The sequence below is a fragment of the Dromiciops gliroides genome, chromosome 6 (assembly GCF_019393635.1).
Source record: "Dromiciops gliroides isolate mDroGli1 chromosome 6, mDroGli1.pri, whole genome shotgun sequence".
NCBI classification, from domain to species: domain Eukaryota; kingdom Metazoa; phylum Chordata; class Mammalia; order Microbiotheria; family Microbiotheriidae; genus Dromiciops; species Dromiciops gliroides.
In genome coordinates this window covers 252,246,421-252,261,883 of record NC_057866.1, presented here as the reverse complement: position 1 = coordinate 252,261,883, position 15,463 = coordinate 252,246,421, and the positions used below count along the sequence as shown (strand labels likewise).

General features: G+C 38.8%; 1 protein-coding gene across 1 annotated transcript in view; it reads left to right on the top strand.

Moving 5' to 3' along the window:
- The window catches only part of WDFY3 (WD repeat and FYVE domain containing 3), a 332,419-nt gene that overhangs the window by 72,618 nt on the left and 244,338 nt on the right, over positions 1-15,463 (top strand). The window contains 1 exon segment of the mRNA XM_043973480.1: positions 12,613-12,736. Coding sequence (XP_043829415.1) covers positions 12,613-12,736 — 124 coding nt within the window.

Sequence of the window (15,463 nt, the reverse complement as noted above, 5' to 3'; positions counted from 1 at the left end):
CTTTTAAAGCAGGGCTCACCCAATAAGCATGAGTAATTGTTCCTTGATGACCCATGGTCATTTTGAGTAATAATTATCATATTTGGCTGTAACACAGGGATACCTTGAAGGTTTATTGAGACATTCAGGGCAATTCTCTCTAATTTTAAATTTCCCAGAGTCTCTGTGATCCTTGCTTTTACATAAATAAGTGTGTTAGGGAATATGCATACAAATAATATGAATTGCTTTCTGAGTTTGGGCCTGTGGTAGAACTTCATGTTTTCTGTTTTGGCTCTCAAGAGGTCTATAATACTTTCTAGTTCTGGGTTGCTTATAGAGAGCTAAGATTAGCTAAATTATGAAAAGGATAAGAAGATATTCTGAATAGGTTAGATTATTATAGGATAATGTTTTGCCTTAATAAATATATATCTAGTAGAACGGAGCTGAAGGAAATCAACCATGCTGACTAGGTATATGACAGATTCGTGTTATTTAACTGCTACCATGCCCTCATTTCAACAAGGCAGTCCTTTTTTTTTTTTTTTAAATGTGGCATAGGCCTTTTTAAAAATAGAGATGTTTATTATAATCTTTTGTTTCTACATAGCCTGCATTTCCCTCCTAGACCCCCATTCCAGGGAGCCATCCCTTGTAACAAAGAAAGAAATGAGGAAGAAGAAAAGAGGCTAAGAAAATCATTCAGCACATTGAACAAATCTGATGAAACATTCTGCACACTCGAACCTCCCCCGCCCTGCACGTCTGTATTGGAGTGGTGGGGGAAGGTGTCTTCTCAAATTTCTATTTTAAAGCCAAGCTTGATATTTATAAATTTGCAGTTTCTTAGAAAAAAATGTGGAAAAAGGAAAAACATGTAAACAGAATAGGTTAGTACAGAACAGGAGGGAGGATTTTAACTAAGAATGCGATAAATAAAATGAAGAAAAAAATCAATAAGCTAATTAAAACTCCAAAACTAGGGAAAGGATTGATAGCAGGGAGAGGAAAGGAAAAGTGAGGGGGAGAAAAAGTCTGTGGGAATAGGGTAGGATCAAAATCGATTAGGCAAAAGTAATCATAGGGGAAAGTATTGACTTAAAAAAGGAAAATACAAACAAAATTATTATTGCTTTCAATATCCCTGGACTAAATAGTTCCTTAAAATCAAAGAGGGCAATAGATTTGATAAGAATAAAATTAAATTTAAAAATCAAAAGCATACATAGAATCCAAAGAAGAGACGGGGACAACTGATCAGCTGAATCCCTAAGACAGGAATCATAATCATGATACCAAACAAAATAAAATAAAAAATTCACAAGGCAATAATAATAATATTAGCATTTATAGGGCTTTTTTTTTTTAAGGTTTGCAAAGTATTTTACAAATATTATCCATTCAACAACTCTGGGAGATAGGTACTAGTGTTATTCCCATTTTACAGATAGGAAACTGAGGCAGACAGGTTAAATTATTTGCCCAGGCTCACACAGCTAGTACATCTGAGTATAGATTTAAACTTGGGTTTTTCTGACTCGAGGTCTAGCATTCTATCTACTAATTGATTCCTGGTCTTGTTCCCCACAGACGCTGTTCTTTGATTCTCTCGATTTCAAACCTTTTTGATATGATCCCTCATGTTTTCCCTTTTCTCCAGATTGTTCTTCTCCTTGCCAAGGGCAACCATTTATACATGCACTTGATTCCATATCTTGATTAATTTTCAGCTTGTTATTCACTTGTCCCTTCCCTATTGTCATGAGGCATGCCCAAGTGTCACCTATCCTTAAAAAACATTCGTTGGCTCCTACTGTCTCTTTATGGTATCATCTTATATGTCTTCTTCCCTTTTCAGTTAAACTCCTTGAAAAAGCTGTCTAAATTCACTGCCTTCACCTCTCACTTATTCACTTCGCATTCTGGCTTCTTATCTCATCAATTCAACTGCAACTTCTTTCTGCAAAGTTACCCAGAATCCCAAATCTAATCATCATTTTTCTGTCTTCTTCTATCTCTACTTGCATGTTACATTTGGAACCGCTCACCGGTATCTTTTCTCTGGGTTTTCGTGACACTGTCACCTGGTTTGTCCCCTGCCTGTCTCATTATTCGCTCATCTTTCACTTCTGCTCTGGGCCCTCTTCTCTTTTTATATTCTTTCTATTGGTGACCTCATCAGCTTCCATGAGTTTAACTATCTTCTCTATGCAGAGAACTCCCAAATGTATATATCAAGTCCTAATCTCTCTTCTGAATTTTAATGTACTGCCATCAGTTGCTGTCTCTTCCCCCTCTCGTCATTCTCCACACTGCTGCCAAGCTGATTTTCCTTAAACAGAGATCTTTCCTTAAGCACAATGGCTCCCTATTACTTCTAGAATGTAAACTTTTTTTTTTTTTTTTTTTTGCTTTTAAAGCACCTCACATGTCCCCAGCTTATCTTTCCTCCCCATTGCATCTTACTTCAATTCCCACTCTCTGATCCAGTCACATACTTATTCCAAATCCCATTTTGTGCCTTCTCACTGGCTATCATTCTTGGAATGCACTTACTGCGTGTTGTTGCTGTAATTTTACCCTATTTTGGATTTTTTTTTTTTTTTGCAAAGGTACTGGAGCAGTTTGCCCTTTCCTTTTCCAGCTCATTTTACAGATGAGGAAACTGAGGCAAACAAGATTAAGTGACTTGCTCAGGTCACACAGCTGGGAAGTGTTTGAGGCTAGATTTGAACTCAGGAAGATGAGTCTTCCTCACTCCTGGCAGGGTGTTCACAAGATACATTTCTTCTTCCAAGACATACTGCCCTCTACTGGAAACCTTGCCTGCTTCTTTCAGATATTAATGAATTCCCTTCCAAATTACCTGGTATTTTGCTATTTTGTACTTTTTTGCTTTATATTTATTCTTCATCTATTTACATTATCTAGCCGATGTCATCACGGATGACAGTTTAACCAAGGAATGTTTGTGTGTGTCTCCCCTTCAACAGGGGAATGGGTAGAATTAGTTCTCCCTCTGAATGCCTGGCCTCATCTATTGAGGCCATGTCAGAGCATTACCTTCTGCAGAGATCCTTGCCTCTTCTTCTCTTCCCTCAGGAAGTATAGAAAACCTCAAAGTCTCTGTTTTCTAAATCTTAGCTCCAAAGGTTTTTTTAGTCTAGGGCAAGGATCTCAGCTTCTTGTGGTTGCTCCATGAAGACTTCAAGATAACAGATTAACAATATGCTTCATAAAGCTTTGCACCTCCTCTAGGCTTTTGTCAAGCAAGAAAGAAGGAATCTCTCCAGTCACTTCAGTTGAATTTGCATTTTCTACCAGTTCCCCCTCCTCCAAAGACTGACACCATATAGCAAAAAACATCAATGGAGGACTTAGCTCAAATTTTCTCATCTTTGTAAGGATGGGGCTCCTTTGATTTTTACCTCCCCTGAAAAGTCACTACCTTTCATTAGATAAGAATACTTTGGGATTGAATCAAAGGAGTAGAAGTAGTGTGAGAGGTCTGCATACTTCCTTGAATGAGTCCGTTGTGCATAGGTCTGGATTGCAGCCTAAAGAGTCTGTAGAAAAGGAAGAAAGGTGTCTCAATTAGAGAAGAGAGACAAGCTCTTCAGGGTCTGGGAACATGGAACCTGGAGCTTGCTTGGCCTTTCTGGCCCATCTCAGAGGAGCAAGGACAGAGATGGTGGAGCTTGAGGAGCATCATTGGCTTTCCAGAAGACCTGGACAGAGGGAAGTCTATCCCTAGAAAAGATCTGCTTCTTCCTCAGCTTGCCCTCCAGATGTCTCTCTATCGATAGAGAGTGTAATATAACCTGCTGTTTCATTACCCATGTGGTTCTGACTAACTGAATTTTACCTCAACTGCAGAGGCCTGGGATACTTCGAAATGTAAACGACAAGACTGTCCTCCTCGGTGTTAGGAATTTTCCTAACTGAGGGCTAATTGTGATTGTCACTGAATTTGGAACTGTTTGTGTAAAATAAACTTCCTAAGTCAAAGAATAGAGAACCCTGGGGACTCGAGGGGCCATTACATTGCTTCTTGAGCTTAAAATAATAATTATAACAAAAATTTATCAAACCACCTTTAAAACTGCAAATAATTATAAGCAAACTCACACTAGAGAAAAAACAAACAAACAAACAATAATGTACCAGGCCTTCTATTGTACATGTCAGTAAGGCAGAATCAGACAGTTAAGTGCTTTGCCCAGGGTCACACAGCTAGTAAGTGTCTGAGGTCAGATTGGAACTCAGGAAAATGAGTCTTCCTGACTCCGGGCCACTGTGCCCCCTCCCTGCCCCATGAGCATAGAGATGATTAATTAAATCCTGGGGAGCTGATGAGATTGCCAAATAAGATATTGTAGAAGATGATGATAAGAAGGCCTAGGGCAGAGTCCTGGGGAGTGGGCATGACCCTGAATGAAGCTCTAGCCAAGAAGATTGTGAAAGAACATTTAGGAGGAGGAATAGGAAAGAGTCACCAACATTTAAAAGAAAGGGATTAACAGTGTTAAAGACTGCAGAGAGGTCAGGAAATGTGAGGATTGAGGAAAGACCTGGCAAATAAACGATCAATAGTACATTTGGACCCAGCAGTTTTAGCTGAATGATGAGATCCAGAAGCCAGACCATAGAGAATCAAGATAATGTGAAGAAAATAAATGGAAGCATAAATTGTAGTTGACTTTCTAGAAAGAGGTTAGAAAATCAGAAAGGGAAAGAGTTATAGGACAGTAGCTAGTGGGAATGGACAGATAAAGTGAGGATTTTGTGAGGATGGGGGAGACCAGAGCTTGTTTATAGATAGCAGGGCAGCAGCCAGTAGACAGTTACTGATCAAGTTTAATGGGCAAAAAGGAGTTTATGGAGGGGGAGATTGCCAAATCAGCTTGGAATGGGACCACTTATGCTTGTAGAGAGGAGGGTTTATCTTGGCAAGGAGTAAGGTGACATGGGGTGTGCAATGGGAGAGGCCATCTTAGTTCTGTGAGATGAGGAGGATGGGAGAAGAAGGGGCCCTTTTTTTAGTGAAATACAAGGTGAGGTTCTCTCCTGGGAAGGATTTGAGGAGGGATGAAAAGGTTTGGAAGAGCTGCTGCAATGAGTGGGTTAGTGGGTTAAATAAGGATGTAGAAAAAAGATGACCTTGAAGTGGTGAGGACCCAGTCAGGGTTATGTGTCATACATTTGTAATGGTCCCAATCAGCACTGTTCTCTGATTTACCTCTAGCTTTATTCATCGGCTAGTGTGTAGAAGTGAAAGTGGGTGATCCAAGGTGGAGGCTTTGCAGAGCAAGCTCCGGGACACTATCTGAGGCCAAGGGACTTTGGAGATAAGGAGTGTGTAGAGTTTCACCAGTGCTTCAAGATAGGAGACCGATGAGAGCCCACCTAGTGTAGGGGTAACAGCCTGGGAAAGAATGAAGGAGTCAAGGGATAGGAGCTTATGGTGTGAATTAAGGACAGAGTCAGAGGTTTCAAGGCAGAGGAAGATGTGAAATGACAATAGATTGTGCTCAGAAGAGGGAACTGGTGCATTTGTTGTGTGATGTCAAGATCAAGGGGATGACTCTTTTTGTGTAGCTGAGGTGGGGTGAAGAAACAAGGAGATGAGAAGTGGAGGGACTGAACTGTGCCTGTTTAAGGGAGTATCCGTATGTATGTAGGGAAGAAAGGCCACTCCATCAAGCTCCTTCCACTCATCTCCTAGCCTGGGAAGGAAAGACGCCACTCCATTGGACTTTCTTCATGGATTGCCTGCCTGACCTGCAAGCTTGGGAAGGACAGAAATGCCATTCTGTCATACCTTCCCACGCTGGATGCATCTCCTGAACCTGCTGCCAAGTGGGTACTTGCACCTCTTTCTAGGAACTGCTACCTAACTACCTCTCAGTCTTTTCAACCCATGGTTGTTACTCAGACTCCATTCCTTGACTCCAGTGCCCCTCAACACAGCCTCCTCAGCGTTCTTCTCTAAATTCTCTTTTCTGTTGCACTCTGGAATACCTGCTGCATAGGTAACAGGCTTATTTTCATCTTAAATCTTTTCCTTTCCACTCCTTTCACCTTTCGGCTTTCCTGGAGACCTGGTGGCTCACTGGATGTGGACAGGTTGGAATACTTCTTACTCCTTTTTTTAGCCTTCACCTCTGTCACTATCACTCAGTAACCTCTTCTCCTCTGAGGTTCACTCAGTCCAGAATTACCACTTGATCAAGATTCTGTTGGCTGTTTTTTACAGATCTCTAGGACATTCTCCTTCCTATTTTTTTTTTGGGGGGGTGAGGCAATTGGGGTTAAGTGACTTGCCCAGGGACACACAGCCAGTAAGTGTTATGTGTCTGAGGCCGGATTTGAACTCAGGTCCTCCTGAGCCAGTGTTCTATCCACTGCACCACCTAGCTGCCCCTCTCCTTCCTCTTTCAATGAGTTGAGTGCCTGACTCTCAATCTTCCTTTTCTTCCCAACTCTTGCCCTCATGCTAGTGGATTCTACATACATGTTGATACTCTCTCAAACACTCCAACCTCCCACTTCTTCAGTTGGTTCATTTCCCATGACCCATTCCTCCACCCTACCTCAGCTACACACATAGAGGGTCATACCCTTGATCTTGCTATCACTCATATATTTGCTGTTTCCATGTTCATGAACTCTGAAATTTATATAATCATAACTTGTCATTTTACTCCTCCTTCTTCCTTGCAGCCATTATCCCTGTTCTGCCTCATCACTGTGATTTCTAGTCCCTCTACCCCTCAGTTCTTTCCCAGGCTATCACCCCTACACTAACTACATTCTCCTCCCATTCCAATCTTGACCCTTTGGTGAACTAGCTCAGTTCTCCACTGTCTTCTGTAGTCCCTTGCCTCTTTATCCCCCAAAAGATCTTGTTCCCACCATGCACTGCCTTTGCTTCTACTCACATACTGCTGAACAAAGTAAGAGGAAAATCACAAAACTGCTTTTTCCACTGCAAATTTTTGTTATAAAATCTCAACTTGGCTCTCACTGTGCCAAGATAATCCTTCCATGCTTCCATAATCATTTTACTATCCCACTCACCAGAACAGCTTGTCCAAACCTTTTCATCCCTTCTCAAACTTTAGTGATTCCCCTCCCTCCTAGCTGAGAAAATTGAGGTCATTTCTCTTCTCTTTTCTTCTTCTCACATTTCTCAGATGCCTTCTGCCACTCTCACCATCTTTTATCCTGTCTCCCATAAAGACGTGGCCCCACTTCTTGCCAAGGTAGACCCCTTTTAATGTACAAGTGATCCTATTCTAATCCTGACTTCTCGAGAGATTGGCTCCTTAGTCACCCCCAACTTTCTCACTAAACTTCAATATCTCCCTGCTCCTGATTGTTCCCCTGCTCCCTACAAACAAGCTTATATCTCCCCCATCTTCAGAAAACCCTCTCTTTGTCCTGCCCTGCTATCATCCTAAATTTCTCTTTCCTTTCTTGGCTAACTTCTTTGAGAAGGCTGTCTACAATTGATGCTTCCATTTCCTTTCACCCTCTTCATTCTATAGTCTGGCTTCTAGCTTCATCTATTTACAGCTACTCGTTACAGAGTTAGCAGTGATCTCTTTATTTTATTATTATTATTATTTTTATTATTATTTTGTAGGGCAGTGAGGGTTTAAGTGACTTGCCCAGGGTCACACAGCTAGTAAATGTCAACTGTCTGAGGCAAAATTTGAACTCAGGTCCCCCTGAATCCAGGGCTGGTGCTTTATCTACTGCGCCACCTAGCTGCCACCAGTAGTGATCTCTTTAATGGACAAATCTAGTATAGTAGCCTTTTCTCAATCCTTGTCCTTTTTGGCCTGTCAGCTGCCTTTGATACTGTTGATAACCCTTTTCTCCTTAATAGCGGTAGGTATTTGTGACCGCCAATGGATCTCTTACCTGTTGAACTTCTCCTTTTCAGTCTGCTTTATTTAATTAACCTTCTTCCAGGTCATGCCTGCACACCGTAAGTATCCTTCAAGGCTCTGTCCTAAGCTCTCTTTTCTCTATATATAATATTTCACTGGATGATGTCATCAGCTCCTAGGATTTTTATTATTTCTGTGCTTCTCATTTTTAGATGACCTTCATTCACACTTGCAGCTCCAAATACCTCTTGTACATTTCTGACTGTATATCTTGCAGACATCTTAAACTTAATGTGTCAAAAACTATAAAGTGGGCATAATGACAGCACCAACCTTCTAGTGTTGTTGTAAGGATCAAATGAGACCATATTTGTAAAGTGCTTACACAGAGCTTGGTGCTTATTAGGTGCTATATAGAAAAGCTCATTTGCTCCTCTTTTCCCCATCAGTTTTCTTCTCTTCCTAATTTTCCTGTTACTGTGAAGGGCAGCGTCTCCATTCCCAGTCACTTAGGTTTGCAATCTAGGTGTTATTGTTTGCTCCTGGCTTTCTGGTCCCCATAGGCAGTCGGTTGTCAAGTTCCAGTAAGTCTACTTTTATAGCATCTCTAGTATATTCCCCATCTCTCCCCTGACACTGTTTCCATACTTGCACAGATCCCTCCTCTCTTCACTCCTGACTATTGCAATAGCCTGTTGGTTGGTCTTCTTGACTCACATCTCTTCTACTCTAATTTGGCCTTGAGTCAGCTGTCGGATTGATCTTCCTAAAATGCAGGATAGTCCTAACCATGTTAGCCCCATATTCAGTCAGCTTCCTTGGTTTCCTCCTCTCGTGAATCAAATATAAGATTCTTTCTCTGGCTTTCAGAGCCCTTACTCATTCCTCCCCTTCCTGTCTTCTCCCTTTCTAATCTGCCCTCCCTCTCTCCACCTCCCCATATTTCTGTGATCCAGTGACATTTGCCTTTCTTTTCCTCAGATAAGGCCCACTACCTCCCTACTTGGGTCTTTTCACTGACTGTTCCCCATACATGGAATTCTCTCCCTCTCCATCTTGTCTTCATTTCCTGGCTTTCCTCAGTTCCTTAAAGTCTTAACTTTCTAGAACTTTATCTGCATCCTCCTTAATGCTACTGCATTGATTATCACAATTGATTATCTTTAGTTTACTCTTTATTTGTACATAGTTGTTTGCATGGTGTCTTCCCCATTAGACTGAACTTCTGCAGGGCTGGGGTTGCTTTTTGCTTATCTTTGTATCCTCAGTGCTTGGTGTAGTGCCTGGTATATAATGTGTCCTTAATTTTTTTTGGGGGGGGGCAATGAGGGTTAAGTGACTTGCCCAGGGTCACACAGCTAGTAAGTGCCAAGTGTCTGAGACTGGATTTGAACTCAGGTACTCCTGAATCCAGGGCCAGTGCTCTATCCACTGCTCCACCTAGCTGCCCAATGTGTCTTTAATAAATGGTCGTTGACTTGTTGACTCACATCCTAAATGGTGGCCTACTAAACTTAACCAGTTATAGAACAGAGGGATAGATCTAGATGGGGCTTTCCATATAACTCCAGAATCTACTCTATTTAAGTCGTTGTACTGATAATACAAAGACAAATAATAATTCCGTACCTAACCTCAGTGAGCTTATGTTCTTCTCTGGGAACAGGGTGAAATGTGACCTCAATTCAAATAAGTATAACTGACTTAAATGCAGAGAAATGTAACACAGGGAAAAATGTGATGGTGGCAAAGGAAAGATGGAGATAGTGCTCTAAGAAAACTTGAGAAGGGCGAATCATCGGGATGAATCAGGAAAGGCTTCATGGAGGCCTAAATAGGTTCTTGAAGGAGAAGAAAAAGATTTTAACAGAGAAGGAACCCATTCCATGCCTGCGTAATTACTTGTACAATTTGTTTTTTTTTTGCAGGGCAATGGGGGTTAAGTGACTTGCCCAGGGTCACAGAGCTAGTAAGTGTCAAGTGTCTGAGGCCGGATTTGAACTCAGGTCCTCCTGAATCCAGGGCCAGTGCTACCTAGCTGCCCTTTGTACAATTTTTTTTGACCTGCAAATCATTAAATTTATTGTTAAGATGTATGTAAATAGCATAATAAGTTAGCACATTTTGAATGATAATTTATTATTTTTACGGTAAGCCATTCCTCTTGGGTGGATAGATTCAGAAAATTGGGCCAGGAGATAATAGACATATACTTTTAAAACATACAAATTTTGAATTTGACATTTTTAAGAATGAAGATGGCACACTCAGTGATTTATCAAACACCTACATTGTATTTTGTAAAGGACAATTGTTTGAAATCTACCGATGGTGTTGATGAGATAAAATGAAGACCATGAACAAAATGCAGTCAGTTTAGGATGAGTCAGGAGGTCCAATCAGATTTTCTCTCATGAACACTAAATCTGTCTTCTGCTGGCACATGTATTCTCCATTTTGTTGTTTTCCTGTTACTCATCCAGAGGAAACTAGACTATGTAAGCCATCTCTTGTTTCATACATGCAGGTAGATGCAATTAATCAACATCTTTACTTTTATGACTAGAAGATCCCCAAACTTGACTGAAACTCCCCCCTTCTTAGATTACCTAATTTTGTATTCTGGCTTTTCTCTCAGTTAATTGTTTTTATTATAATTAATTGGATTTATTTAAGTGGTTTTTTGTGTATAAAAATCTGCTTTACTGTGTATTCAGGGTCTTTGGACTGACTGGGGAGTCTACTGACATATTCATTCTGACCGCCTAGCCAATAAATCACTTATGCTCAGATTGTTTCCTCAGTTATTATTAATTACCATTACAGTGTAAAGCATTATACTCTCTCATTCTGACAAATGAACACAAACATATAATCTGTAAACATAAACACATCTTAAATGTCACAAATGACATTTTCTTTTCTTTCTTTTTTTTTTTTTTAGTGAGGCAATTGGGGTTAAGTGACTTGCCCAGGGTCACACAGCTAGTAAGTGTCAAGTGCCTGAGGCCGGATTTGAACTCAGGTCCTCCTGAATCCAGGGCCAGTGCTCTATTCACTGTGCCATCTAGCTGCCCCCCAACCCTGACATTTTCATTAAAATTAAAATTCTATTAAAATCACAATGGGAACTTATTTGATGCATCCACTGATCTAGTATTTATTTGCACAAATCCTTAAGAGCAGGCAGAACTATTGAAGAAGGGCTGATTCATGAATTCCAATATGAAAAGGAATAGTGTGAATTTAATTTGGTAAGGCAGAGATGGAAAGAGATTGTAGAAACCATTAAATGTTAGACGAAATGTTTCTTCTGAAGATAATGTATGGTCAGTGATGGTGGCATGGACCATGGATCTGGACAGCTCATCCAGGATAATCATTTTAGGAATTAGTTGAAGGGGTGTGGTGAAGAAGAAGATGACTCAAGTCAGGGATATTAGTTAGGAAACTTGTAATGTTATAACTAGCTCGGGTATGTTAAAAGTCCACATCTGGGACTACTTAGGTTCACTCACTTCAAGATCTTTTACACATCATTGCCTTTGCAGAAAATTCAAGGCCTTAGATGAGGTGCTTTGAAAGATTTGGCAAAGACAACTCGGAGGTCATCTAATTGTAGAGACAGAAACAAAGGCTTAGAGAGACTTGTTCGAAGAGTGATACTGTTGCATTTCAAAAACAAATTTTCTAGTTCTTCTAATATCAAATCCAGCACTCTTCAAAAATAATAACTAACACTTTTAGGATTTGCAGAGCACTTTATTTATAAACATTGTTTCACTTGAATCTCACCACACCCCTGTGACACAAGTATTACAAGTATTATCACCCCCATTTTACTGATGAGGAAACAGGCTCAGTTTGTGCATTTCCCATCCAAACCTAGCTGGCTAGTATTAGAATCAGTATTTTCATGTGACTCCCAATAGAGCTCCATCTCTACTTAACCAGGATTCCTCAGTAGAATTGGGTGAGAGACCTATGATAGAAAGTATCATTTGTCATGCTTTGAGAGAGGTAAGGGCAAAGTGGGGTGGGGGAGAAGGGGAAAGGGAGAGAGAGGGGAAGAGGGAGAGAGAAATGAATCATTTCTAGATGATGAAATTAGTTGGTTTCCTTCAAGTATTTGTTTGGAACCTAGAGAATTTATAGCACAGTATTTTATGTGATATTGAAAACATTGTTTTCTCTTTACTTGATAATTGTTATTTACTTAAGTATTCTAGGTTTCATTTTCTTAAATAGAAAATCATTTTGCTTTATCATTGCTTTCCAAATTTAATTTTGTAGTCTGCTGTGTAAGAGTTTACCTCGTGGTGTTTTGTCCTATTTGCTCATTGTCTGAGTTGCTTAGAACCTGAGATTTCATATGAAGGACTTGAAACCCCTTCAATTGATAAACTCCTTAATCTCATATCTACCTCTGGACTCTCTAGGAAGATAAATCATTGTTGGTTCCCAGATGATTTAATTCTTTATCTTTAGAGAACCCCAATAACTTTTATGAAATTTTTGTTTTCTCCATGAAACAATATACCTGTTTTTTTTATAGCTTAATGGAATGAATTCACATTCTTTCATTAGGTAAAAAAGAATTCACTTTGATGACTGCATTTTGACCTAATATAAGTTTACTTTCTGGTTTTAATGTTGTATTTTATAAAATACCTGGAAAAAATAAATGCGGTGGAGAGAACTGTCATTGAAAATCATGCTTTGTCATTTGCAGGTTTTTGGGAATGCTCCACCAAATACAATGACAGAAAAATTTTCTGATCTTCTACAGTTTACAACCCAAGTTTCACGTCTAATGGTGACTGAAATTCGAAGGCGAGCATCAAATAAATCCACAGGTATCATAAGGCAACAAATTAATTGGGTTATATAAATGAATACAAGTGTATTATTCTCTGTGCAAAGTATTGAAATAAATTAATATTTGCCAGGTAATTTTAGTTCACAATATTTTTCTAAATCCTCCATCTTTCCCCCCTCTTTATCAAATGTTAATGAATCAAATAGCAACCTAATATTAGTGCTAAGTACATTATATTTGGTGAACTTAGCTTTTTATTATGTACCTATAGACCATGGATTTCTTTTTAAAGTCTCCTTTCACTTCCATTATCTTGTTTGCTTAGGGTCAAGAGACTCTATTTACTCTTGGCATGCTTAGATGGCACCATTGTGACTATTGGGCATCTCTGACTGGCTTTCTTTTGTCACCTTCAAAATTTGCTTCTTTGAATTTCCCCAATCCTAGTCACTGATTACATTGTTGCTAATTGCACTTCCTAACCAAATAAGGAAACACTGAGGAAAAGAGTAAATATCAAATAAGAATTGTGTTGTTGTTTTATTTCCACCTTTAAAAAATAAATTATGAAATAGTGATTATACAAAATAATTTTATAGATTTTTAGATGTTTGTTACTACCTTTGAAAATTGTTTACAAGAGACATTTTTTAAATTGGGGATTTGGTTATTTCCCTTTAGGAAGAACGTGAAGAAAAGTGTCAAACTACTAGTATAAGTGATATATAGTTTATCAAGTGCTTATATAAAATGAATGAATAAGCATTTATTAATTATCTGCTATATGCTTTACGCTGGCTGTGAATAAAAAGACAAAAATAGAAGGGAAGATGTCTTTTCTCCCAAGGAGCATATATCAAGTTTTTAAAATGATTATTTTTACATAGTCAAAAGGTATTTTTACCCTGGTGCCCCTAGTTTTTGATTTGCATGTCCTTAATTTATCGTGGCAACTTTTAACCTTCTGGAAAAATTGGAAATTCTTTTTGCCTTTTGCCTTTTTTTCTTTGTTGTCATGGGTTTTGTTAAAGATCAAGATAAATTTTTTCTTCTCAGATACATTGGAGTGTTTTTTCTCCCAGCTTTCCTTGTAATGGAGCTATTATCTAATTTTAGGTGCTTTCTTACTTCTTTGATCACACGTATTATGTGGCCAAACGTATCTACCTGGCTAGAAGAAATACCCTTCTTACTGTTTAATTTCATATGTACCAAGCATTTTTTATTTTTTTGTTTGCTGAATTATATTGTTAGTCTGTGATTCAGATGATGTAAGCATTAAGGTATACCTACAGGAGCTACTCTCCTGTCTCACTTTATCATAAGAATTGAGCTAGATTTGATCAGTTCATGTCTTTACCTTTGAGGCAAAGATAATGTCTTGGTTTTTCTCCATTGCCAAGTTTTTCTAGATTTCCTTACTACTCTGTGTTTTGTTAAGTTCATTTTGTCTGTGTAATTAATTTCTGGGAAGTTATTAACTGCTCATTACGTGCCAGCTACTATACCAGTCATTGGGGATACAAGTACAAATATATATTCATATACACATAAATACACACATACATACAGTATGTGTATACATATATACACATATACACATGCATATACCCATATGTGTTTATGTGTATGTATATAGATATGCGTGTGCGCGCGCGCACACACACACACACACACACACACACACGACAGTTCTATTATAATGTGAATGCATTCCCCCAGAATACTGCTTTATACAGTATTACAAAATACAAACCACAGAATTTATGAAGAAATGAGGTAAGAAACAACACTCAAAAACTCAGTGGCACATTTAAAAAAAGATAAGAAATAATACAAATGGTAGTGCAGTTTTATACATGTTAAATGTTTAAGAAATACATAAATACTACAAGAAATATCAGCTAAGTCTTCCCGCCCCGGCCTTCATAGATGAGGGTAGATGAGGGTGGCAAAGATGTAGACCAGCCCTTCTCTGACCATAGCATGCTCCTCCACAAGAAGATATATAGTAAATACCACACTTTACCTCAACAAAAACCTGAGATGTGCTTGTGGAAGTGGGCATTGAGGTGCGTGTTTGAGTTAGTGTAAAGTGCAGCGTCTGGCAGTCTCAATCTTTCTCAAGGAAAATACCATGCAGAAACTTAATCATAATAATCTTATAACAAATTCACATTTTTAAACATGCATTGTAGCAGAATTGGTTTCGCATGCATGTGTGTAGGTATATGTATATATAATGTGTAGATGTATATATAGCCTTATGCTTATGTATATAAACATCTACATGTGTATGTAAGTATGTATGTGTATGTACAAGCAAATGTATATGGGCCAGTAAGCATTTAAGGTTGTCTAAAGGGGATGGGAGGCCAAAGTGGTGATTAAGAGAAATTTTTCTGAATGCCTGGTGGACATATCACATTACATCAGTCTCTGGTGGAACTTGATAGACCAGAGAGATGTGATTTCTGCAATCACAACCCAGGAAATCAGAAAGAATGAATACTCAGCTTTTCTTTCAGTTTAAAAGGCAAAAATGCCAATATTGAGATGAAGCAGGTTAATTCAGAACAGGAATAAGCTGGGATAAGAGAAACTATCATTGTGTTGGCTGACTGAGAATGAGAATGAATTCTGTCAGAATATGCAGATTCTTGCTCTAGTGACACATTCACTACATCCTCCATATACTTAAAAAAAAAATTCATGAATATAGGAGAGAAAAACTAATCAGCCCACCTAAGTAAAGCTTTAGTTA